This window comes from Amblyraja radiata, chromosome 3, assembly GCF_010909765.2.
Source record: "Amblyraja radiata isolate CabotCenter1 chromosome 3, sAmbRad1.1.pri, whole genome shotgun sequence".
Lineage (NCBI taxonomy): Eukaryota > Metazoa > Chordata > Chondrichthyes > Rajiformes > Rajidae > Amblyraja > Amblyraja radiata.
In genome coordinates this window covers 118322061-118349218 of record NC_045958.1, presented here as the reverse complement: position 1 = coordinate 118349218, position 27158 = coordinate 118322061, and the positions used below count along the sequence as shown (strand labels likewise).

The 27158-nt window shown below is 44.0% G+C and overlaps 1 protein-coding gene across 1 annotated transcript; it reads left to right on the top strand.

Moving 5' to 3' along the window:
* The first annotated feature begins 4738 nt into the window (after window positions 1-4738).
* cartpt (CART prepropeptide) lies at window positions 4739-9603 on the top strand. The gene is made up of 3 exons (XM_033018702.1): window positions 4739-5065; window positions 6201-6284; window positions 9103-9603. The coding sequence occupies exons 1-3, from the start codon at window positions 4925-4927 to the stop codon at window positions 9208-9210; spliced, it is 333 nt and encodes a 110-aa protein (XP_032874593.1). The 5' UTR covers window positions 4739-4924; the 3' UTR covers window positions 9211-9603.
* The last annotated feature ends 17555 nt before the right edge of the window (window positions 9604-27158 follow it).

Sequence of the window (27158 nt, the reverse complement as noted above, 5' to 3'; positions counted from 1 at the left end):
GCAGGAGCAGTTAAATAGGTATCTTGAGAGAACACATGAAAGGTAATGAGATTGCTGGTGTCAAAAGGCCAATCTAGTCAGACCCCTTCCCCCAGCCCCTAGACCTCCCTCCTTTGTTCCCTTGAGAATTGCGTCCTTGATTTAACTATGCGCCTTTTAAAATCCAATTATTGCAAATCGACCATATATGCAACTCAGACAGATACTTTGGTTATTTTTTATCAGATTTTTTGGGCCATCATCACTCAAAGTTGAATATGATTGTCCTCTCAGTGGTCCCTTCCGTGGGGCTGGAGATGGTTGAAGAGGCCAATCCTTGAGCCATGGATTTAGTTGTAGTGTGGGATGTGCAGATGGTACATCCGTCCATGTGGGCACCTGCGGGTAATGTCTTTTAACGTGGGGCGACTGTTGCACAGACATCCACCGCACCATCCTTGATTGACACAGACCCCGGCTTGATGGCATGGACTCCTTGACGGTTGGACGTGTCTCCCTGCTTCTGACTTCTTAGTCATTGTGAAAATCCATGGCAGGCCAACTACTATCCCTTGTCAGTTTCACCATTGAGGTCTTCCTGTGTGTGTGCTGTGTGTGTCAGGATCCTCTCTCTTCATCTGCCTGCCACACAATAGTCTCAGATGGTTTAGCTCACAGGATGGTAGACACACACAAGCTTCTCCACAATGACAAACTGAACAGGATATACTGTTTAGGCACACCCTTGATCACATAACTAGACAGCAATCTGTGTCCAAAAATATTATAATCCTTATTCACAGACGATCACGGATGACATGTTGCTCAGTGTGTAAGCGCAGTTGTACATTAATGTCCAACATTACATACATCCATATACATGGGAGGAGAAACCATATGTTAAGAGATGCATTATTTTGCCGAGAACAACGAGGAAATGTTGGGGACTACATTGAATATTTATAACGTTGTCAGTGTCCTATACGTGGTGACTCTTTGCATACCTTGTGTATGGTATGTAAATCCATTTCACTGTGACATGTCACATGGGATAATGAAGTATCAATGGATCTCACTGAAGTAAATAAAAGTGAAGAGTTTCTGGTACATGGATTGGTTTACCCTTATTCATTGTTCATAAATGGTTAGTGATTTAATGTCACATCTTGAATGTGACCAGGCTAATCTTACTTGAGAAAAACAAGGTGCTCACTTAAGCTTTTATCAGATGGACAAAATTCACACAGATTTAATTAGGCCAACATCTGTACTAAAATATCAGATAAAAGGTTGCTATGTAAACTGATTTTTGCAAATGTGGCAGGGAGAGTTTCTTTAAATTCGATTATGTTTGGTGCCATAATAGAATCCATGAAATGGCTGACAAATGGTTAGCATCTAATTTAATAAAATGTAATAAGTATCCGAGGGGTAACTTTTTCACACAAAGGGTGGTGGGTGTGTGGAACAAGCTGCCAGAGGAGGTAGTTGAGGCTGGGACTATCCCAACGTTTAAGAAACAGTTAGACAGGTACATGGATAGAGACATAGACATCCGGAAGTGGCGGCGCTGTGAAACGGCTGCGGCTCGCCTGCAGTCTGTCTGTTTTTACTTTTTTGTGTTGTTTTTTTTGTCTTGTTCAGTTAAACTTTTGGTTATTGGGTTGTGTTATGTGTGGGGGGGGTAGGGGGGGTGAAACAGGGCTTTCTGTCTCTCCCTTTGGGGGAATGCGACTTTCTTGTCGTAACCCCCTTCTCAACCCCCGTCTGAGCTGAGGCCTAATGGCGGAGCTGGCGGCCTCCAACCTGCGACCGACCTCAAGGATCCGGAGGTAGAGCCAGCCAGGACTTACCAACGCGAGGCTGGCCGTCTTCGAGCTGCGGCGGCGTTCGGGCAGCGGCATGACTCGGCGCTCCGGTGAGGGTGGACGGCGCGGGGCTGAAACGCTCCGGTGGCAGCGGCACGACTCGAAGGCTGGAAGGCGCTCCCGTGTGGGTGGCCCGGCTCCCGGCTGGAAGGTGCTCCCGTGAGGACGGCCCGGCTCCCGGCTGGAAGGCGCTCCCGTGGGGGCGGCTCGGTATGGGGCTGAGACGCTCCCGTGAGGGCGGCCCAGTGTGGGGCGGAGACGGTGCTCCGGTGGCTGAAGCGGCGGCGACCTGAATCCGGGGCTCGGCCGCGGGCCAGTGGATGACATCGTCGGGAGCTCGCGGGTCACAGGTTGATGCCTGTTTGCCGGAGCTCCCGTGGCAACAACTGTGTCCGCTGGACTGAAGGGCGGCAGCTTCGACCACCCCCGGGCCGCGGAGCTTGAACCGCGGGACTGACTTACCATCGCCCGGTGGGGAATCGCCTCAGCGCAGAGGGAGAAGAGGAGGGAAGAGACAGCAACCCTAAGACTTTTGCCTCCATCACAGTGAGGAGGTGCTTGGTGAACTCACTGTGGTAGATGTTAATTTGTGTTTATTGTGTGTTGTTTATTATTACATGTATGGCTGCAGGCGATGACATTTCGTTCAGACCGAAAGGTCTGAATGACAAATAAAGGATTCAATTCAATTCAACATCGAGACATAGAAAATAGGTGCAGCAGTAGGCCATTCGGCCGTTTGAGCCAGCACAGACATTCAATATGATCATGACTGATCATCCAGAATCATTATCCCGTTCCTGCTTTCTCCCCATATCCCTTGATTCAGTTAGCCCTAAGAGCTATATCCAACTCTCTCTTAAATACATCCAGTGAATTGGCCTCCACTGCCTTCTGTGGCAGAGAATTCCAACAGATTCACAACTCTCTGGGTGAAAAGTTTTTCCTCGTCTCAGTGCTAAATGGCCTGCCCCTTATTCTGAAATGGTGACCCCTGGTTCTGGACTCCTCTAACATCTTGAATATTTTTCCTGCATCTAGCCTGTCCAATCCCTTAAGAATTTTATATGTTTCTATGAGATACCCTCTCATCTACATTCCAGTGAATATATCCACTGAATCCTGTGGATAAGACCGGTTTGGAGGGATATGGACCAAACGGGGCAGGTGGGACTAGTGTAGCTGGGACATGTTGGGCGGTGTGGGCAAGTTGGGCCGAAGGGCCTGTTTCCACACTGTATCACTCTATGACTATCCCTTCTGATTACCCCATTAGATATTGGCAATGTGCATGGTTCACCATGAACTTGCTTTGCATCGGTTCATTGAGGTACATCCATTGGCGTGGGATGTAGACGTCAAATAAATATGCACCAAGGCGCCTGGAAGTGCTTTAGTTGAAACTTTCCCGGGACACAATATATATTCTTGAAAACTGCGTCTGCACCAATGATGCGGAAATACAATGTTTACTCCAGCGTTGTTTGAATTGAAAACCGCATCAAACTTCGGCCAGCTACCCATTCTAACTAACTCTTCAAATATCGAAAAGGAAAACGAGTCTATTATTGGGAGATGGATACAAGATGCTGGAGTAACTCAGCGGGTCAGACAGCATCTCTGGAGAGAAGGAATGGGTGGTGTTTCTGGCCGAGACCCTTCTTCAGACTGTTATTGGGGTTTTGCAAACATAAGCCTTTCTCTTCGGAATTAGTTAAAACCTATTAAATGTGAACCGCCAAGTGAAATAAACTGACCAAAACTGGGTGTAAATGCGAGCTTCTCTCTTCAACAATTCATTGTCCGTCAGCCGTTTTTAGCAGGCGTGGACTCTGCTGTTCAGTATCTGTACTCACGATATTAATACCAGTTGGAAAGACATCTCAGAGACTCCCTTCTCTGCAGCTTCTACCCGGGACTCCAGTTTTGTGCGGGCTGATTGTGTGAAATAATTCGGGCTTTTACATTTTATTCGACGTGAATTCCGTGAACATTTGGCTGCATATAAACGCGCGGAGGTTTCTAGATTTTGCGGGGAAGGTGATGGTTCGCTGGAAGCAGACCTGAGGCTCAATAACTCACCAATGATTACATTTGAATAACTATATTGTAGTCGATGGCACATTTTAGGGTCAATAAAGACGAGAGACATTGGTCCGGTTCAGTATCTGTTATTAAAAAGATGAATTTGTCTTTAAGGTACCATTGTGGTCTGTCCACCTTCTATTTTTAAGCATTATTAAACTCAGATAGCTAGGTATTACGCTGTGTTCTATATAACTTACCGCTCGAGTCGAAAAAGACACCAAGCATTTCAGTGAAGTGCGAGCATCTGGTTAATCGATTTAGAAAATATTCCTTTGATTGCAACATTACATGTAATGATTTCATTCTTGCACCGTGATGGCTTCTATATCAGTCCTTGGCATGAATATAATTCTCACATCGTATCGAATAAAAAAAAAGAACAAAACTGTTACATGAAATAGAGAGTTGTGTTTAATTATTGGTGGGTTAGATTATTTTCTGCTCAAACGTATTAGAATCATGCGATGTATACGCGAACGAACCTCGAACCTAAGATTGCAACAAGCAGATTTCATACCTTCCCTATATTTTCGCAAGCGTCTTGTTTTCAAAAGTATATCACATACCTTGTTGCTTTTAATATGCAAACACCTTTCACCATCATTAATAGTCCCTGCAAAAAAAAAACAAACCCTAATTTCTCTCACCCCCACTTTGCATTTGTCACTTTTATCTGGCCTTGCATACGCGGGCGATAAATTGCCCTGATATTGAACAGTAATAAGTCAACAGTCGCTTCGCCTGCTCTCCCAGGAGGGTTGCTTTCTTCAATGAAGAATGGATCGAATGACTTTTTTTTAAAACAAAAGGACCGCTCTCTTCCGCACTTCTTCATCGCTCGGAGTTGCGTTGATTCTGACGTCAAGCAGCCGATTGATTTTTTTTTTAGGTGGGGTTGTTTACTTTATCTCAAAAGTTCATTTCGCTATAAAAAGGGCGGCAGAGTTCAAGCCTGGATACTTCTTGGAGGCGGCCACAGCTTCAGCACCATGGAGAGTAGCCGGCTCTGTCTCCTCACTCTCATGAGCGCCGCTCTGCTCATCTCTTCCAACTGCCAGGAATCCGAGCTGCAAGCCAGGTCCCTGGACCACTACTCGGGTAAAGACGACTCCTCTCAAGAAAAGGAACTGGTATGCTATCGTGATACTTTATCTACCTAAAAAAAACAGTTTTAAAATTTAAAAGACGCTTGGACAGGTACATGGATAGGAAATGTTTAGAGGTATATGGGCCAAACGCGGGCTAGTGCGATCAGCGTAGATGGGGCATGTTGGTCGCCATGGGCAAGTTGGGACGAAGGGCCTATTGACTATTTATTTGTGAGGAGGATGGTGGTGATAGAGGCTTGGGTGGTGTTGGAGAGGTCTGAAAGATATGGGTCAAATGCAGGCAATTTGATTAGGTCTGAAATGCAACTTGGCCTGTGTGGACTAGTTGCTCTGAAGGACCTGTTATGGTCCTTGCTATGGTTCTATTGGAGTCCTTTCCATGACTCTAAGCCATTTGATTTTACGCCAAAACATTCAACTTAGCACAGGATTCCTTTATTTCCGATGACATGCTAGTTGCATGGGTGTCAGTGAAGCAGCAAAGCGGTAGAGTTGCTTCCTTACAGCGCCAGAGACCCGGGTTTGACCCTGACCATGGGCACTGTCTGTACGGAGTTTGTACGTTCGCCCAGTGACCTGCGTGGGGCTAAAGGGGGTCTGTTTCCGCGCTGTATCTCCAAACTAAACCGAATTGTTCAAAGTGTCTGTCATAGATTAGCTTGAGAACGGAGAGACGGAAAGACTTATGGATCAACAGATATATGTTGTAAGTTGAAAATCACATTTTCTAACGGGTTCTCTGGTTTATTGCACAAGAGAAGGCTCAAGAGATGATGAAATCTGGAGCAAAACATTAAATGTTGGAGGAACTCAGCGGGCCAGGCACCATCTGTGGAAGGAAATGACAGGCAAGAGTTCGGGACCCTTCTTCAGACTAATCGAGGAGGGGGTGAAACATGGGAAAGAGAGGTGGGGGCGGGACGCAGGCTGGCAAGTGATGGGTGGATACAGGTGAAGGGGGTTTCTATTGGGAGGTGGATGGTGCGGGTGACAAAGACTAGAGTTGAAAAGGAAGGTGGCAGGTGTGGAGAGAAGAGCACGAGTGGGATGTATTGTCAATTAAAAGCCGCTCAAGCCATTCTCTGCAAGGATTACCATACCGCCCGCTCTTCCCCTATACATGTCACAGCGTGATAAAATCTTTGCTTGTGTTCAGATTGAAGCCTTGCAGGAAGTCCTGGAAAAATTGAAGAGCAAACGGATGCCAACCTACGAGAAAAAGTTCGGAATGGTCTCGATGGTAAGAATTTCAGTGCAAGTGTAATGGAGAAGATTCCTCCTCCTTGTTTACGCCAAAGCGTTGCTCTGTCTTCTGCCTTTAAGAATCACTGATGCCGCCCCCTCCCCATCACCCTAACTCCACAAACACACACACACACACACACCGCGAACACCCACTCCCTTACACACACACACTGTATCGGCAACAATCTCGTGTTCCGGTGTAACAGGGAAATATATTCGACAATCTGCCCGGTGTAACAGAAGATAGACACAAAAAGCTGGAGTAACTCAGCGGGTCAGGCAGCATCTCTGGAGAGAGGGAATGGGTGACGTTTCGGGTCGAGACCCTTCTTCAGACGTCTCGACCCGAAACGTCACCCATTCCTTCTCTCCAGAGATGCTGCCTGGCCCGCTGAGTTACTCCAGCTTTTTGTGTCTATCTTCGGTTTAAACCAGCATCTGTAGTTCCTTCCTACACAGGACTATAATGTTATCGGATAACCAATACTGAATGGACGATATCCATAGCAAATTCATTGGCTGTGTAATTATCGTGCATTGTCTCAAGACAATGTCTCTTTCAACTAAATATCCAGTTAAAAGTCTTACACGTCTTACACGTATATGAAATATATTACCCAGTTAGTTTGAAGCAAAGTAATAAATATTTTTGGTTTAAATCGCAAAATTGCAGATTGCAGCATGTAAATTAACAAAGTTGTTAATAGCAGGTGAAATTAGGAACGTCAATTGCAGAACAAATTGATATTCTTGAAATATTGTCAATGTTCAACTAAGGAGTTCCAGCCAAGTGCTTGAAACACCCGGGGGGAGAGATGTAGCTCCACTTAACGTGTATGTTGTAGTATTGTGTGCATTGATGTATCGGGTAGATGCCCAATCTCTTGCCCAGAGTAGGTGGATCGAGGACCAGAGGACAGAGGTTTAAGATGAAGGGCCAAATTTTTATTAGACATCTGAGGGGTAACTTTTCACATAAATGGTGGTGGGTGTGTGGAACAAGCAGCCAGAGGAGGTGGTTGAGGCAAGGACTGTCCCAACATGGATAGGACAGGTTTGGAGGGATATGGACCAAACGTGGGCTGGTGGGACGAGCGTAGCTGGGACATTTTCTTCTTCTGAATATTCTGAATTTTGTAGTTGGCAGGGCAGTACTCTGCATATCGCCAACTAGGACAATTTTACATTTACCAAGCCAATTAACCTACAAACCTGTACGTCTTTGAAGTGTGGGAGGAAACCAAAGATCTCGGAGAAAACCCACGCAGATCACAGGGAGAACGTACAAACTCCATACAGACAGCACCCGTAGTCGGGATCGAATCCGGGTCTCTGGCGCTGCATTTTGCTGTAAGGCAGCAACTCTACCGCTGTGCCACCGCGACCGCTGGCCGGTGTGGGCAAGATGGGCTGAAGGGCCTGTTTCGACACTGTATCACTCTACGACTCTATGTATGTAGCAGTATTTTGTGTCGAGTCACCTATTCTTTTTCTCCAGAAATGCTGCCTGAGCCGCTGCGTTACTTCAGCAGTTCGGAAGAAACCAGCATTTGCAGTTCCTTCCTACATATAGCCCTATTTAAAACTGTGAAAGACACAGTTATTTTTGCATTGTTTTAATGAATGCCAGGGTAGTCTCGTTTAAATTAGGATCTGACAGAGGGAGGAAGTCTCTGCTTCAATTATTCGATGATGCTGGAGGAGTAGACAAATTGGTGTTAGGAAGATCACAATTGTTCCAGGAGCCCCTTGGAAATGCGAGGTGGAACATAGTGTGAGTGATTTCTATTGAAGGAGCACTTTTGAAACTCATCTACACTTATGGAGTGTAGATGAGATTGGAACACCATTGATTACACGTGCTACTGTATGTTCTCTTTGTTTCTCTATATCTTGTTTAGAGCCAAGATTTAGATGAATACAGAATAGGATACAGCTGCCAATGTACACCAAGGCAGTGAACAATCTGTTCCATATGCCTCAATATCTTGTTTGGGCCCCAGTTTTAGTAATATAGAAGAGATAACTGCTTTCAATGCACTCGAAGACAGCTAACAATAATATGGCTAATCTCCAAAAAGTGTAATTCACTTCAACAACAAAACCCTAAGAATTGAGAAAATTTGATTTTTTTCCCCTTGCACTGTACAATATTTTAGAAACATAGAAACATAGAAAATAGGTGCAGGAGTAGGCCATTTGGCCCTTCGAGCCTGCACCATCATTCAATATGATCATGGCTGATCATCCAACTCAGTATCCTGTGCCTGCCTTCTCTCCATACCCCCTGATACCTTTAACCACAAGGGCCACATCTAACTCCCTCTTAAATATAGCCAATGAACTGGCCTCAACTACCTTCTGTGGCAGAGAATTCCAGAGATTCACCACTCTGTGTGAAAAATATTTTTCTCATCTCGGTCCTAAAAGATTTCCCCCTTATCCTTAAACTGTGACCCCTTGTTCTGGAATTAAATAATTTTTCTGCCTGTACTAATCAACATGATATATTTGTTTTATCCCTGTCTGAAGAAGGGTTCTGATCCAAAACATCACCCATTCTTTTTCTCCAGAGATGCTGCCTGAGTTACTCCAGCACTTTGTGTCGATCTTCGGTATAAACCAGCATCTGCAATTCCTTCCTACACATGATAAATGTTATAATTGACTGCATGGAACTTGAATACTGCTTGCGTGGATATTTAATTGAATTGTATCAATTTAGTTTGTTGCATTCCATTTTCAATGTGCCTCTTATTATACCATAATGGGAAAAAAAAGTTAATGATGTTTTTTTTCTTCTTTTTTATTAGTGTGATGCTGGGGAACAATGTGCCGTGAGGAAAGGGGCCAGAATTGGAAAACTCTGTGACTGTCCCAGAGCAACCTTCTGCAACTCATTCCTCTTGAAGTGTTTGTAGAGAGCAAAGGCCAAATCTGCGCATTTGCAACACATCCTTGTTATTACGACAGTATTTAAATACTTGAAATTAATCTGGCCTATAAAACATAATCTATTTACCAAAAAACAAAGAATGGTGAAATGCATGGACATGCAATTCTACAGTCTTGTAGATCTAGTGTGGGGGATAGTAAATCATGTTTCCACAGTTGCTATGGCACTGTTGTGTACAATTGTGTCTTTTTCTTATGGTTAAAAAAAGTAGTTTCTGCCTGTTAATGAGTTCCAGATATTTCACAAAATGCTAAATGTTTAACTTTCAGTCACAGAATGGTGTGACGCATTTATAATACTGTATTTTTGTATTTAAAATGCATTAAACCTACTAATAAAATCAGTTCTAGGCATCGTTTGACCTGTCAGATATTTTTTGTTTCAGTATAATACAAAATCTAAGCATAAAGAAAGCTCACAGATTTTCATAACCTCTTTATACCTGTTTGAGTCTAAATGATGCAAGTGATTAATACATTGGGAAGGTAAAGACCATTTTTATTTTTTCTTTAATAAATAATAATTCCAAATGCAAACACTAGATAAAAAATTGTAATAATGTCGGTTTGTAATCATCCGTACCCCAAACATTATCACCTTTTAATGGATCATAATTACATTGCATTTTTCTATATGGGAGTGGCATAGTGGTCACATTCTAACCTCGGGTACTATCTGTGTGGATTTTGCACGTTATCCCTGTGGCCACTGGATGTTGCGGTTTCCTCTCCAATTCTACAATGTGCAAGCTTGTAGGATAATTTAACCTCTGTAAAATTGCCTCTAATATATAGAGAGTCAATGGAAAAGTGTGATACAGAGAACTAGCTTGAAAAGATGATCAATAATTGGTCAAAGGGCCTGTTTCCTAGCTGTATCTCTACACTAGTTATACAGTATTTCATAAAGTGAACAGCTTTATGTTCATATTATGGCTAAAATATTTACTCGGAATGATAAAGTACATTTTTGGTCGGAGTAAATACTGCCTCGCCTTTCAATCCTGGCCTAATGGTGGCAAGATCCAGCAACAAATACATTGAATCACGCATTTCTATGTTGAATCATGCATTATTTCACGTTTGAATTAAATTCATCATTCAGCTGTAATAAAGTAAACATCACAGTTTGAAGTAGAACATTTGCATTGTTACGCTATGGTCTAAATATCAGTTGTAAGGTTACATTGGAAATGGTTAATTAATCAACAATGAACACATGGATATCAGGAAACTAACCAGTATCAAATATTGTTCTGGCTCCATCCACTCTTAATACATGTTACGTGTCTTTTCAGTGAAGTAGGATTTGCATAATCCAGAGAAGATGTATATTAGAACCCTGTTGTCGCTTTGACATTAATATTTAATAGAGAACAAAAAATGTCTACTCAAAACAGCATATTTACCTCAGCTATAGACAACCAAATATTTTAATAATATTTCATGACCTAATCTCACTCATCCTTCATGGAATATTGAATAAAATAAAATAGCATTTCAACTTTAGACACTTATTTTATTGGGTTTCGTTTTGAAAATAAGTGCACTGGTTGTACATTTGTTTAAATTTAACTGAAGGTTACTTTATATGACTTCTGATGAAAGTCATCCATCTGAAAAGACAACTCCGTATCTTTCCCGACAGATGCTAGCTGACCAGCTGGGTATTTCATAAGTTCATAAGTTATAGGAGTAGAATTAGGCCATTTGGCCCACCCATCTACTCCACCATTCAATCATGGTGGATCTAATTTTCCCTCTTAACCCCATTCTCCTGCCTTCGCCTCATAACCCCTAAACCCTTACTAATCAATCTCGGCCTTAAAAATATCCTTAGACGTGGCCTCCACAGCCGCCTGTGGCAATGAATTCCACAGATTCATTCACCTACCATATCTAGCATTTTTCATTTTTTAAATTCCAAATGAGTTTATCTTGCTCTGCTTTAAGAAGTGAAGGGTTGCTCACCAGAAAGAAAATCACAATGGAAAGTCTCAGTTGCTGTTGAAATCTTGGTATATATTTATGATAGGTGCCAAGTTCTGCTTTGATGAATGCTCATAATCCAAATATATAACCTCCTGGGCATTTTCTCCTTTAAGCTTCCAGACTAATTAAGCTGCAGTGCAATTACCTCATCATGCTTTAAGAAAAATGTCGAAATATCCGATAGTGGAAAAAATATTTGCTAAGTTAATAGCAGAAAAGAAGATTTACTTCTGTTGAAAGGCTAATGAAGCTGGAACTCATTCCATTAAAGATTAAGAAATCTGTTAGTTATTAGGAAACATTTGAAAGCTTCATTGAGTGAAACGTTCTGTGAGTCTTAGTGGAAGTTGCTTCGTGAATCACAGATGCGGTTTACGGCTTTGAAGTCTGGCTCAGTTGTTATCCTTCATGAGTCGTCCCTGGTCTCCAGAACCAGGGTTGCATTACCTCTGGCCTCTACCGGAAAGATACATTACAGGAGGGATGTGGAGACTTAGGAAAGGGTACAGAGGAGGTTTACCAGAATTACGCCTGGATTAAGGGGTATTAACGACAGGCAGAGGTAGGACAGACCTGGATTGTTTTCTCTGGTTGAGGGAAGGCCGGATAGAAGTATGTAACATTGTGAGAGGCATAGATAGGGTAGACAGTCAGACCCTTTTTTCCCAGGATGGAAATGTCAAATACTAGAGGGCACAGCTATGAGGTGAGAGGGGCAAAGTTTAAAGGAGATGTGCAGGGCAGGTTTTTTACATGGAGGATGGTGAGTGCCTGAAATGCCAGGGGTGGTGGTTGAGGCAGGTACTATTGTGGAGTTTAAAAAAAATATATATTATTTATTTTTATTTTATTTTATTAGAAGTAAGTACAATACAATGGTACCTTTTTACAGGTTCCCAAAATTATGTTAACATAATACATTCTCTGTACAACTTTTTAAAGAGAGAAATAAGAAAGAAAGAGATAGTAAAGAATAGAGGAAAGTCTAGTGTGTGTGAATAAAAAGGAGGAAAAAGAGATAGTCAGGAAAAGAAATAAGCAAGAAAAGAAAGCAGGAGGGAGATTATCAAATCGCCGCAAGGAGATGAGTTTTTATATTATTGATCATCTTTCACCCATACCTGACACCTTTAATTTTTACGATACTGTTGCACCACACTATTGTGGAGTTTAAGGGACCATTGGATAGGCATGTGGCTATGCTGGGAATGGAGGCATATAAATTATGTGCAGGCAAGTAGGAGTTGGCATCATGTTCGGCACATTGCTTTTGTGCTATACTGTTCTATGTTCTATGTTCTCGCTCCCCCAAACATGAGAAGAGAATGAAAAACATGAATTAAACAGACCCCAACTAGAAACAAAGTGTGAATGTACATCTACTATGTGCCTACACTATGAATGGTGGGTCTCTGGGGACTGTTGTAGAGCAGAGGGATCTAGGAGTGGAGGTGCATAGTTCCTTGAAGGTCGAGTCACAGGTAGACAAGGTGGTCAAAAAGGCTTTTGGCACATTGGCCTTCATCAATCAGAGTATTGAATATAGAAGATGGAAGGTCATGTTGCAGCTGTATAAGACGTTGGTGAGGCCGCATTTAGAGTATTGTGTTCAGTTCTAAGCACCATGTAATAGGAAAGAAGTTGTCAAGCTGGAAAGGGTACTAAGAAGATTTACGAGGATGTTGGGGAAGTCCAGAACAAGGGGTCACAGTTTAAGAATAAAGGGGAAATCTTTTAGGACTGAGATGAGAAAAACATTTTTTACACAGAGAGTGGTGAATCTCTGGGATTCTCTGCCACAGAATGTAGTTGAGGCCAGTTCATTGGCTATATTTAAGAGGGAGTTAGATGTGTCCCTTGTGGCTAAAGGGATCAGGGGGTATGGAGAGAAAGCAGGTACAGGATACTGAGTTGGATGATCAGCCATGATCATATTGAATGGCGGTGCAGGCTCGAAGGGCCGAATGGCATACTCCTGCACCTATTTTCTATGTTTTTATGTTGCCAGGACTAGAGGATCTGATCTATAGGGAGAGGTTGAGAAGGCTGGGACTCTATTCCTTGGAGCGCAGGAGGATGAAGGGTGATCTTATAGAGGTGTGCAAAATCATGAAAATAATAAATTATGTAGATACACAGAGATACTCTTGCCCAGAGTATGTGAATCACAGACCAGAGGACATAGGTTTACGGTGAAGGGGAAAAGATTTAATAGGAATCTGAGGGGTAACTTTTTCACACAAAGGGTGGTGGGTGTATGGAATAAGCTGCCCGAGGAGGTGGTTGAGGCTGGACTATCCCAACGTTTAACAAACAGTTAGGCAGGTACATGGATAGGACAGGTTTGGAGGGATATGGACCAAACGTGGGCAGGTGGGACTAGTGTAACGGGGACATGTTGGTCGGCGTGGGCAAGTTGGGCCGAAGGGCCTATTTCCACGATGTATCACCCTATGACTATGACATTCACTGTGTCACTTCATAAGACAGAAGTTCATATGGCTGGACAAAAATGGCTGGAGAAAATCAGATCATAGCCTTGAATCTGCCAAAGTACCTTTAAAGCATGGGAATTGGAAAATAGGAGACGTCTTTATTCCAATTACTGAAGAAGGACACATAAACATGAATAAATAGATGGAAAACATTCAGTAATTATACACCCATGTTTCTGTGTAAAGGAGGTTCTACTGAACTCATAACTGAATTACGTAAGGCATCCAGACTTCTCTGCTGTTTTGGTTACATTTATTTAAAAGAAGGCAGGCAGTTTTTTAAATCACCGAGATGGAACACTCCCTTCAATGCGGTGCTTCTGGCTGCAGCGCGGCGGGAACTTTAAATCTTCGACCGCCGGCCTGCGGCCTACACCAACCTGAAGCCGCGGTCTCCGGTGGGGAAGCACCGATTCAGGACTTACCTGGACTTTATCTGGACTTTGCCTTGTCTGAACTTCTGGATGCCCGCAGCGGCGGCTGCGGAGGGTTGAGGTCCCGACCACGGGGGAAAATGGAGGAGGACTGGTCAAATTTGTGCCTTCCACCGCAGTGATGAATGCTGTGGTGGATGTTTGTGTTAAAACATTTTTGTTGTGTGTATGTGTGTTCTTTTTCATTGTACCGTTGCTGGCAAATTCATTTCACTTGCACATTATGTGCAATGTGACAAATAAAACTGATATTGATATTGATATTGATGGGTGAGACCAATTTTCTTTCATGTGGGTGGTACAGTGGTCCAGCGGTAGAAATGCTGCTTTACAGCGCCAGAGACCCACGTTTGATTCTGAACTCGGGTGCTGCCTGTACGGAGTTTGTACATTCTCCCTGCGACCGTGTGGGTTTTCTCCGGGTGCTCCGGTTTCCTCCCACACTCCGAAAAGGTATAGGCTTGTATGTTAATTGGCTTCTGTAAATTGTAAGTTGTCCCTAGTGTGTCGAATAATGCTAGTGTACGGGGAGATCGCTAGTTGGTGCAGACTCAGTGGGCCGATGGGCCTGTTTCCACTCTGTATCTCTAAAGTCTAAATAAGTCTGGCATTTCAAAAGTCTCTTTGGGGAAACAGATATAAAATTCAGGCTAAATTGGAATTTGCCATTTACCATAAGCAAAATAGGAAATAATTTTTATTAAAAAAATTAAGTCACCGACAATAAATAAGATGCAGAAAATATATTAAACACAGAACACAAATGGCTTCTCCTTCACTATATAGCACAGAGTATTCTGGAAAGGTTAGTTTTATTGATGAGTGTGTGGATCTCAGGGTTGCCATGGTAACGGAATATATTCCAATAATAATACAAATTTTGCCATCTGAATATTTATAGATGTCATTCCTGACTGGACAGAACTAATTAAAGCAGAGGTATGAAAGTGATTTTAAATGCAATGGTATTATTTTATATTCTATATACTGAGGGTAACTTGCTCATTACACCATCAGTTTCAGTAGTCTGCAAGATTTGGCATAAAATATATTACTATTCCCCGTTGCACAGTTCTGCAAAATGTGCTCTTCATTCCTTCTTTCATTTGGAATTAGATGAGAAAAGTTCTCTCGGCACGTTGGTTAAAACATGAAAAATAGACTTGCATTTTTGCAGCAATACTGACATTACTTTCCAAATATGATTTTGATTTTCCTATTTGTCATTTCTATATTTCAAAACTGTTATTTTTTTTCCCTCAGCAGGTCCCAGGGCCTGTGTTTTCTTTTGTTGAAATGGTGTGAAACAGAGTTGTGAAAATAGATCAGATTGTAATGTTAACCCTGGCACAAGCATGGTTTAGTGGAGTTTAATTTATTATCACGTGTACCGAGGTACAGTGAAAAGCTTTTGTTGCGTGCTATCCAGTCAGCAGAAAGACAATACATGATTACACTCGAGCCGTCCACAGCATACAGATACAGGATAAAGGGAATTATCTGCCTTTGACAAAGACAACCAGTGGAGTTTGTCTGGAATAATCGGGAGTGAAGATTAGTGGACATTTTCATCTATTTGCTAAATGGACAATGGAATCAAGAGTAGGCTGGTCAGATTCCAGCACATGCAATGGTTAGGATATACTCTCGTTAGTGATTTACATTGGGTTTGCCTTCTCCTACCTTTCCCTCCTGCACACCTTCATAGAAACATAGAAACATAGAAAACAGGTGCAGGAGTAGGCCATCCGGCCCTTCGAGCCTGCACTGCCATTCAATATGATCATGGCTGATCATCCAACTCAGTATCCTGTACCTGCCTTCTCTCTATACCCTCTGATCCCTTTAGCCACAAGGGCCACATCCAACTCCCTCTTAAATATAGCCAATGAACTGCTCTCAACTACCTTCTGTGGCAGAGAATTCCAGAGATGTGTGAAAAATGGTTTTCTCATCTCGGTCCTAAAAGATTTCCCCCTTATCCTTAAACTGTGACCCCTTGTTCTGGACTTCCCCAACATCGGGAACAATCTTCCTGCATCTAGCCTGTCCAACCCCTTAAGAATTTTGTAAGTATCTATAAGATCCCCCCTCAATCTTCTAAATTCTAGCGAGTACAAGTCTTTCTTCATATGACATCCCAGGAATCAGTCTGGTGAACCTTCTCTGTACTCTCTCTATGGCAAGAATGTCTTTTCACAGATTAGGAGACCAAAACTATACGCAATACTCCAGGTGTGGTCTCACCAAGACCCTGTACAGTTCCCTCGGGCACTGTCTCTAAAGGGGCTGATAAAAACTATCTTCTGATTCTAGTACTGATTCTATTTCACTGGGGTATTGAGCTTCAAAGTTAGGAGTGGCGAGATAAAAATTCCTGACCTCTGCTCCATCAGCATGTTCCTTGGACCTCAGTAGAAATGTACTCTACTAACTGGAGTGACCCAAGTGTCAGCAATGTAGGGTGTTAACGAGCTGAGCATGCAGGACACGGGAACTTAATGAAGAGACGCAAGAGTGAGTCATTCACTGCCTGCTTCACCGTTTGATGAGATCATGTCCAGCATTTCTTACACTAACTCCACTTCGCTTAAATAGAACATAGAACTATGCAGCACTGGAACACAGCAATTCGGTCCCACGATGCCTGTGCCGAACATGATGCCAAGATAAACTAATCTCATCTGCCTGTGCATGATCCATATCTCTCTGCTCCCTACACTTCCATGTGCCTATCTAAATGCCTATTAAATGCCACTATCGTACCTGCCTCCGCCACCACCCAAGGCAACGCGTTTCAGATCCCCACCACTCTCTGTGTAAAAAACATGCACCCCACATCACCACTGAATTTTCCCCTCTCACCTTATAGCTATGCCCCCCTAGTGCTGGACATTTCCATCCTGGGATAAGGTTCTGACTGTTGACCTTGTCTGTGCCACTCCTAATTTTATATACTTCTATCAAGTCTCTCCTCAACTTCCAATGTTCCAAAGAATTCCTTTAAACTTTCCCCCTCTCACCTTAAATCTGAGCCCTCTAATCCTTATCGCTTCCACCCTGGGAAACAGACTGTCCACCCTGTCTATGTCTCTCATGACTTTGTATACTTCTATCAGGTCTGCCCGCAGCCTCTGACATCCCAGAGAAAACAATCCTCTTTATTCTCAACAACCAAGATGGCGCCGAAGCCAGGAGACTCTCTGTGTGCTGGCCCCAGAAGTGGATTTGCAAACACACATTACAATCGCGGCACTCTTTTAAACCTCTACTCCAACAGCAGCTTTTCTTACTTTGCCTGTACACTGTGGGTGCCTTGATTGTTTGAGTTTGAGTTTGAGTTTAGTTCATTGTCACGTGTACCGAGGTACAGTGAAAAGCTTTTGTTGTGTGCTAACCAGTCAGCGGAAAGACAATACATGATTACAATCGAGCCATCCACAATGATCTAACAATGAAATAATCATGAATTGTCTTTCCGCTCACTACATAGCACGCAACAAAGAACTTTTCACTGTACCTTGGTACACACGACAATAAACTAAACTTCTAATATACTTCAAACTTCTTAATTTCAGAAAAAAGTATCAATCTATGCCCTGAATATGCTCAGCTTTGTACGCAGCAGTTCATGTCTTACTAACTTTTGAGGAGGTGCCAAAGGTGATCGATGAGGGTAGAGTGGTGGATGTTGTCTACATGGGTTTTTGTAAGGCATTTGATAAAGTCACCTGTGGTAAATTAATCCAGAGGATTAAGATGCATGAGATTAACAGTGATTTAGTTGTATGGGTTCAGAACCTGCTCAATGGTTGAAAACAAGGGTTGTGATGACCTGTGGAATTCCACAGGGATCTGTGCTGAGATCTCATAGAAATAACTGGGATGTAAATGTAGAAGGGTTAGTACAATTGGAGATGGCACCAAGATTGCTGGGGTCATGGACTGTGAGGAAGACAGTGGGATGTAGATCAGCTACAGAAATGGGCGGAGAAATTGGCAAATAGAGTTTAATCCGAGCAAATGTGAGGTGCGGCACTTTGGGAGGTGGAACGTAAGGAGGAAATATACACTTAATGGCATGACCCTTAACAGCATTGATGTACAGATGGCTCTTGGGGTCCAAGTCCATAACTCCTGATAGTGGCAACACAAGTAGATAGTTGCTAAAGAAGACATATGGTATGCTTGCCTTCATAGGTGGGAACATTAAATATAAGAGTCAGGACCTCATTATGCAGTCTTATAGGACTTTGCTTGGTGTTTAGAGTATTTGCAGGCAGATGAGGTCAGTTTATTTGACATAATCTTTGGTGCATAGTCACAGAGTCACACAGCCTAGAAACTGGCCCTTCGTTCCAACTTGTCAACACCGACCAACATGTCCCACCACATCGGCCCACTTAGCTGCGCTTGGCCCACATCCCTCTGAACCTATCATGTGTCTGTACACTGTGGATGGCTCGGTTGTAATCATGTATTGTCTTTCCGCTGACTGTTTAGCACAAAACAAAAGCTTTACACTGCACCTCGGTACACGTGACAATAAACTCAACTCAAACTAACCTAAACTCAAACTGGAATTCTCTGCTTCAGAGGGCGGCGGAGGCCGGTTCTCTGGATACTTTCAAGAGAGAGCTAGATAGGGCTCTTAAAGATAGTGGAGTCAGGGGATATGGGGAGAAGGCAGGAACGGGGTACTGATTGTGGATGATCAGCCATGATCACATTGAATGGCGGTGCTGGCTCAAAGGGCCGAATTGCCTACTCCTGCACCTATTGTCTATTGTCTATTGTCAACCATGTGTACTGAAGGGCCTGTTCCTGTGGTGTGCTATTCTATGTTCTGTAACTGCAGGAATCAAGTACAGTAAAATGCCAATTTATATCACTGTCGGCGTGTTTAACATTCCATGACTTGGTGGAACTTGTCTTTCATCAGCCCTGATTCTCAGAGTTACCCACAGTGTCAGCCTCCCTGGAGCAAGTGATCACTCTTCTGGAAAACTAATATTGCCAGCTTCAGGGCCTGAATGATTTTTCCCTCCTCCCCCAACTGCTAATGGGGCTGTTACATTGCTTACTTAACTTCCTCTGGGAATAATATCCCTCTCCCTCCAGAACATCTCTCTCACGGATAATATGTTTCATAAGTCTCAGCCTCTTTCACGTCTACTTTAACTCTGCATTACCAGCACTCTTCGCATTTAACAAAGCAGCATCAGAGACATCTTCAAAAAAATATTGAGATATGTGTCTTTTCTAAAGGCAATATAATAGTAAGATTAAACGAGAACTTACCAGTTTGAAGTTTGATCTTGATTTTATGAGGAGTTACGATGAGCGATTACGTGAAGAAGGGCCGTCCGTCTGCGTGCGCGTCAATCTTCAAAGCAGCGGTGTTAAATCACAGATAAAAAAGAAGACCTGAGAATAGTAAGATTGTGAAAAACTTGAACTTCCAGATGACCTTGATAATATGAGGGTGGGAGCGGTGGGCACGTAATCGCTCATTGTAACTCCTCATAAAATCAAGATCAAACTTCAAACTGGTAAGTTCTCGTTTAATCTTACTATTTGACTTCGGAGTCACGTGAGTGACTACGTGAAGATTTCAAAGCTCTGTGATTTTACGCCAGTTACGAATCCAAGCGTCACACACTGAATGGATTGACCATGGATGCGTGTAATCATTAAAGCATTCAGACATTACGTAGTTAAGTAAAGAAACTGATGCTTTAAATGAAAGAAAAGTTTAAAAAAAAGTTACCCCTCCCAACCTTGGGGGGAAACTAAGGGACAGAACTTAAAATGGTACGTGCAAACACCCCCAGTCCGGTTATGGGTTTATTATAAAAACCGGTGGACCGTTATTTCATTCGTCCATCCTGCAGCCACTAGGATGTCGTTAAGGGGCACGTCCATAGCTCTTGCTGCCGACGTAGATGCAGCCCTGGTGGAGTGAGATTTAACGATATAAATGTTCACTCCTGCTACCGCCATTACCTCCTTTGACCATCTGGAGATGATTTGAGTTGATACCTTCTGGTGTGCTTTTTTATGGCTGATGAGGACCGATTGTTCTGAGCCTCTGAGGTTCTCCGTAACTCTCAGATAGTGGTGTTAGTACGTTACCACACACACAACCGTTGGTCCTCTGGATATGCCAAGAACTGGATCTCCATCCCTGGCATTCCAGGCCTGCTCTGTTTTATTAGGTTCCTGATTAGGAATGTTATGTTGTTCATATTGGTGGTCATGTAGTCCAACCGTAGCTTTTGCAGTGTCTGGACTCTTTGTCAGCATACCACCTTCAGGGTTAGTTATAGGCGGTCCCCACTGTCAAAGTAGGGTTAGTAGCACGTTCACATCCCATGTGTCTGTGTACCTTGGCCTTGGAGATCTTAAATTGTAAATTCCCTTCATGAATTTTGTTGTAAAGGGGTGCGTTCCTATCGACCTGTGCCCTGCTTCCAGCATCAGATAGGAGGAGAGTGCGCCTCTGGCACTATAGATTGCACTATAACTTTGTTTATAGTTATGGTACAGAGTTGATAGGAACTCCAAGACATCCGTTATCCAAACTGTTTTGTATTTGTTCGGACAGTCCTATGCCTTGACATGGCCTCCTCAGAATCTGCAGACCAACAAGTTAATACGTTCATGTAGTGGATGATTGCTCCCTGTAACTGGGTTCACTAGGAGGTCCCTGCTCTTGGGTACAGCCATAACTGGCTGGACTATAATTCCCAAATTTCTTGGGAACCAGGCTTGAATAGGCCAATCTGGCACTACCAATATGCCTGTGGCTTAGTCTTGCTTGATTTTGGTCAAGCATCGGTTTGTGAGACAAATTGGCGGAAAGCATACATAAACATTCCTCCCCAATTGAGGGAGAAAGCATCCACTGCCTTAGCTCCTGGATCCAGCTCGCAGGACACATATCTGGGTAACTGATGGTTTGGTCTAGATGCAAACGGATCAATATCTGGTATGCCAAATCGTGTAGTTATTTCGTTAAATACTGCCCGATTCAACATCCATTCTGTGTTGTTATTAAACATTCGTGATCCAGCATCTGTCACCGTGTTATATCTACCTCGTAGATAGACCGCTGTAACCCAAATATTCCTCTCGATACACCAGTGCCAAATGAGGTTCGACAATCTGTCGCAAGATACAGATTTTACACCACCCTTGTGATTGATATATGCCACCGCAGTGGTGTTATCAATCTGAATTTGAACAAGCACAGGTTGCATATCGCTACAGAAAACCTTGAGCCCATATTGTGCCCCCAACAATTCTGGGTAATTGATTCCCTGTGTTGGGGAATTACAGACTCCTGCTCATTCCATCTGCCCCCACAGCTCTAGACTGTGTTTGTGGCTCCCCATCCTTAGCCGCTAGCATTGGTCTGAACCACCGATGGCTTTCGAGCAAAATTTCCCTTGAGCTGTCTCTCGTTCGTTATCCACCGTAGTTTATCAACAGTGGCCTCTGCTGGTAATCCATAGTTTTGCCAATTTGGCCTGCATGTAATCTGAGTGTTCGTTCCTTTGCTCGCTGTAAATTCTGGTAATGCAAAGGCCCGTGACGTACTGCTGGAAATGCAGGTACTATTTGCCAATTACACTCGCTGTTTGCCTGATAGATGGCTAGTATTTGACTATCAGGTCATAGCAGGCTTACTTAATCTTGTTGTTTGCCCCTAGGCAAAGTCACCAACATATTTACTGTTTTTAATAGTAAATCCTAGGTAATCAATTACCCTTGTAGGTGTCAATTTTGATTTAACTGGATGGATGAGGTAACCAATTCTTTCAAACAGGGTTTTGGTTTGCTTTGACTGATGCTTCTGCCAATTCTTGGTGACTCCAAATTGAAAATGTCCTCCAAATATGCCATTACTATGTGGTTTTGAGACCTTTGTAGTCCCAGAATTGGTTTCCGTAGTTTAGTCAATAGTCTAGGAGCTGATGTCAACCCATTTGGCAGAGCCATGCCATCCAGTTAAACTTCAAATATCTCCTGTTTTTAGTGAATAGACACCGAATAGTATGCATCTTTGAGGTTGATGCATGCCATGTGACCATTTTATAGGAAGCTCCTATAAAACAGTTGTTAGAGCATAACAAAATTTTACTGTTCTGAAAGTCTATACTGCACAAATGAGTTAAACCTGGATGAAGTGACATCCTCCATCTGTCACCTGTCCTGGAAGGCAATCCTGCCCATAATACTGGGCCTGCCTCGAAGACAATTCCGGTCCGAGTTCCAAGTCTGCTTGGAACCTATGTATGTTGTGCAGCAAAATAATCACATGTTGTTATCTGTTTTTTAGAACCAGATCTGAAATTCATGTTATTGTCATTTTGAACAAAAACACAAGAGTAAAATTACCAACATGTAACTGGCCCACAATCCCTTGTTTCGGTAAACCCAGACCCACCTACCTCCATGGCTAGGTCTTGTGGTAAGCCCAAAGGCCCCTGATGCGGGTTCCTTTTCTCTCCTTGATTGGGAGTAGGACTGGTAGGGAGTGTGGATTCCATGTTTCTCCTGACCTCTGCTTGGGTCTTGGTCTGAAAACCTTATCATACTGAGCCTGCCTTGTAAGACAATTCTGGCCATAATTCTGAGTCTGCCTTGAAAGACGACTCTGATCATATTTCCGTGCCCAGCTTTCAAGCTACCACCGGCTTCAGTGAACTGCTTACCCCCTATGGAGGTGTGGGGTGTGTTTGTCGCCTACTGATGAAGTTTGCTTGTCGTTGTACCTTGATTGGTCTGACAGCTTTTGCTTCCTTCTTCTGGTCTTACCTGAAGAGAGGATTCGGCGGCTGGTTTCTCCAATGTCACCCTGATAGCGCTGTTCCCTTGCCGGCATTTGTGCAAATATTCTGCCAACTGCTGGCTCTTGAGGCCATATGCATGTGCTTCAGTATGTTCATACTTTAAATTCGAGATCAGTTACCTACTGATCACTCACACTCCCCTCCACTGAGAGTGAGATTTGTAGGCAGCCCTGAAAGCAGGTGCTGCCCCAGGCCCCTGAGGATACCTGCGCTGACATGGCCCCTCCAGTGGACCTAAATGAGATTCTTGCTTTGGGTCAGACTGAAACTGACCATGGATGCTCCTCTCCTCAGAGCAGGAGACATTTGTGCAGCCCTGAAACAGGAGCCGCTGCCTGCGGGTTCTCCATAATTCCCGGGCTGATAACTCCCTCCTTTGGAGTATATCATTGTGGAGCACCTCTCCATCAGGTGCTCCATGTGGGTTTTGAACGTTTAAACTCGTTACCCATGAAGGAGGTTATCCTGGCCATCCGGGATCCTCCTGGCCTACCCTCCAATTGGGTTTGCCTAGGTACTCCTGGCCCATTTTGTTTTCCCCATGTGTGAGGCTGCTGGCACGGCCTGCTGTAGAGGCCCGTGCTGATACTGCTCCCTCCTTCGGAGCAGATCATTGTTGGAGCAACTTCTCCATAAGTTGCTCCATGTGGGAGAGTCGTCCTCAGACGCTCTCCATTGAGGGAGGGTATCCCTCTTCCCCGGACTCATCTGAGTCAACGGGTGTCAGACTTGCGGGTGGTTTTTACGTCCCGTAGGACCACCACGGAGCTCCTCCTCCTGCACCAAGTCTTTCCTGCCGGTTCTGCCGGCGGTAATGTCGGGAACAAGACCGTCGCCCGCTACTGGGAATGCTGCGGTCTTCGGCAGCCGACTTCCCCGCGGACCGTCTCCTCGACATCTGGGCTCTGAAACTACAAAAAGCTTCAAGTTCCCAGAGAACGCAGGTAAGTAGTTCAACTTTCCTTACCTGCCGATCCTGACGGTTGGGAGGACACAGTGCCTCTCCAGTCCGTCATGCGCGTTGCGTTCAGACATAATGACGCGCACGCAGACGGACGGCCCTTCTTCACGTAGTCACTCACGTGACTCCGAAGTAAAATGAGGATTTTTTAACTACAAGCATATGTAAATTTCATTCTCGTTAAACATGTCCAGACATTGCGATCGCTCCTATTTATGAATGCAGAGGCTGGATGGCTAGACAGAAGACGGTATAATTATGCATCTTGAAAGATATAAAATATCTTCACCATTCAAGAGTGAGGCAATTATATTTATATCTGACACCATTGGAATGAACCTCGATTGATTGTAGCATTTTTTGGTTATTCAGCTTCGACTGCGGCATTGATTTTGTTTCTAGACCAGAACTCTAACAATAGCCTAGGAATTATGCATTTCCAAAGGGGGTAAATCTCGGCAACCTGGCCTTCTGTGTTTTGACCGAGACTGCTGAAGTCTAGTTGAATGATTCTAAATCCCTACGTTGGCAAGGTGGCTTTTAACTGCAAATTTGAAATGGGTGTAAATATTAAAAGAGTTATGACCCTGTCCCACTTAGGAAACCTGAACGGAAACCTCTGGAGACTTTGCGCCCCACCCAAGGTTTCCGTGCGGTTCCCGGAGGTTTTTGTAAGATCTTCCACTACCTGCTTCCACTACCTGCAACCTCTCGCAACCACCTGCAACCTCCGGGAACCGCACGGAAACCTTGGGTGGGGCGCAAAGTCTCCAGAGGTTTCCGTTCAGGTTTCCTAAGTGGGACAGGGGCATTATGTATCACTGAAACAGATTATATCTGCATCCAAAGTGCAGGCTTTATGAGGCAGACCAAAGTGATTTCTCTAAACCCTGAAAATAAATCAGGATTTAAGAGAGAAAGCTGTCTGTCATGTTATGTCTAACTCTATTTATAGTTTGTGGTACTTGGTGGTAAATATCTGCACGGATGGAGCTGATTGTCCAAGAACACTGATGCAATCATCAAGAAAGCTTATCAGCGCCTCTACTTCCTGAGAAGATTACGGAGAGGCGGCTTGTCAAGAAGGACTCTCTCTAACTTCTACAGGTGCACAGTAGAGAGCATGCTGACCGGTTGCATCGTGGCTTGGTTCGACAACTTGAGCGCCCTGGAGAGGAAGAGACTACAAAAAGTAGTAAACACTGCCCAGTCCATCATCGGCTCTGACCTTCCTTCCATCGAGGGGATTTATCGCAGTCGCTGCCTCAAAAAGGCTGGCAGTATCATCAAAGATCCACACCATCCTGGCCACACACTCATCTCCCTGCTACCTTCAGGTAAAAGGTACAGGAGCCTGAAGTCTGCAATGACCAGGTTCAGGAATAGCTACTTCCCCACAGCCATCAGGCTATTAAACCTGGCTCGGACAAAACTCTGAACATTAATAACCCATTATCTGTTATTTGCACTTTATCAGTTTATTCATTCATGTGCTTTGTAGTCAATGCCTACTATGTTCTGTTGTGCTGAAGCAAAGCAAGAATTTCATTGTCCTATCAGGGACACATGACAATAGTCATGTTCTCTTGAACTCTTGAACTCTTGATTTTCCATTAGAATTCCAGCAGATGTCCGGGAAATACAATGACAAACTGCGGGGCTCAATTGGATAACACTTGAAAATGGGGGGGAGGTTTGTGATGTGAAATTAGCCCGTGCCTGCTCGGTATAATGCAGCCTGACATCTATGATGATCGCTGTGTCCAGCAGATATTGGACCTTGGCCCTGCTGTCCCGGCATACGGCAGCAAAGAAGATGGCACTGGCTACCACCGATTGGTAGAACATCTACAGCATCTTGCTACAGACATTGAAGAAGCGGAGCCTTCTCACAGGGCCACAACTTTCCTGGACCAGTCCAGTTTACTGCCTAGGTACTCTCCAAGTTATTTGTACTCCCTGGTAAACTGCAAATCCACACCATTGATGGAGACAGGGGACAGGGATGGTCCTCTCCTCCTGAAGACCACCACCAACTCCTTATGCCCCTGTCCCACTTAGGAAACCCGAACGGAAACCTCTGGAGACTTTGTGCCCCACCCAAGGTTTCCGTGCGGTTCCTGGAGGTTTTTGTAAGATCTTCCACTACCTGCAACCTCCGGCAACCACCTGCAACCTCTGGCAACCACCTTCAACTAGCATCGCAACCGGCTTCGACTAAAAAATTACCGATATTTAAAACGACGACCGATTTTTAGTCGCGGCCGGTTTTGAATTTTTTTTAATAATCGCCGGAAAATAGAAGAAGCGGAAACCACTTTCGACCATCATCTGAAAACGTCTGCAGGTTGCAGGAGTCCGAGTTATATCTGAAGTCCGAGGTGTAGATGGTAAACAGGAAGAGGGAGAGGACCGTCCCCTTTGGGGCCCCTGTGTTGCTCAGCACCATGTCCGAGACACAGTTCTGTAGCCTGACATATTGTGGTCGTCCAGTCAGGTAGTTGGTGATCCAGGACACCAATGGAGCATCCACCCGTATCTTCGTCAGTTTGCTCCCTAGTAGTGGAGGCCGCTTGGTGTTAAAGGCACCGGAGAAGTAAAAAAACATGACTCTCACGTTGCTTCCCGGCTTATCCAGATGAGCATTCACAACAGAAAAGGACTTAAAATCCTTGATGGGGACACGAGGAACTGCGGATACTGGATGTTTGAGCAAAGCACAAAGTGCTGGGAGAACTCAGTGGGTCAGGCAGCGTCTGTGGAGGCAATGGGCGGGCAGGTCTGAAGAAGGGACCCGACCCCAAACCTCGCCTGTTGTTCCCTCCGCTAATGCTGTCGGACCAGCTGCTGTCCTCTGGCACTCGGTCTTTTGCTCAAAGAGCCTGAGATACTGCCCAAGGCCGCCAGCCTGCTCTGAGGCTGTTGTAAAAAATCTGAGTCCACTGTTCCAAGAAGATAGAGTTCCACCTCATGTTAATCATTCACTCAGCAGATGATCTTGTTTCACTTTATCCTGTATTAATTTAATTGACTTTGCTGTGTACAACCAAGCATTCCCCGCAGTAAAACAGAGGCTCCACTGCAAAACCACTTTGTTCATTGTAAAGTGGAATATCCTTGGACTGACGAAGACTATAGTCAAATGCAATGCTTTTTTTCCAGATGGAGTAAATA

Excerpts from the sequence above, each read along its gene's own strand:
- cartpt (XM_033018702.1), top strand. The coding sequence starts at position 4,925 with ATGGAGAGTAGCCGGCTCTGTCTCCTCACTCTCATGAGCGCCGCTCTG. Across the intron at positions 5,066-6,200 it reads CCTCTCAAGAAAAGGAACTG|ATTGAAGCCTTGCAGGAAGT; the intron begins GTATGCTATCGT and ends GCTTGTGTTCAG. Across the intron at positions 6,285-9,102 it reads AGTTCGGAATGGTCTCGATG|TGTGATGCTGGGGAACAATG; the intron begins GTAAGAATTTCA and ends CTTTTTTATTAG.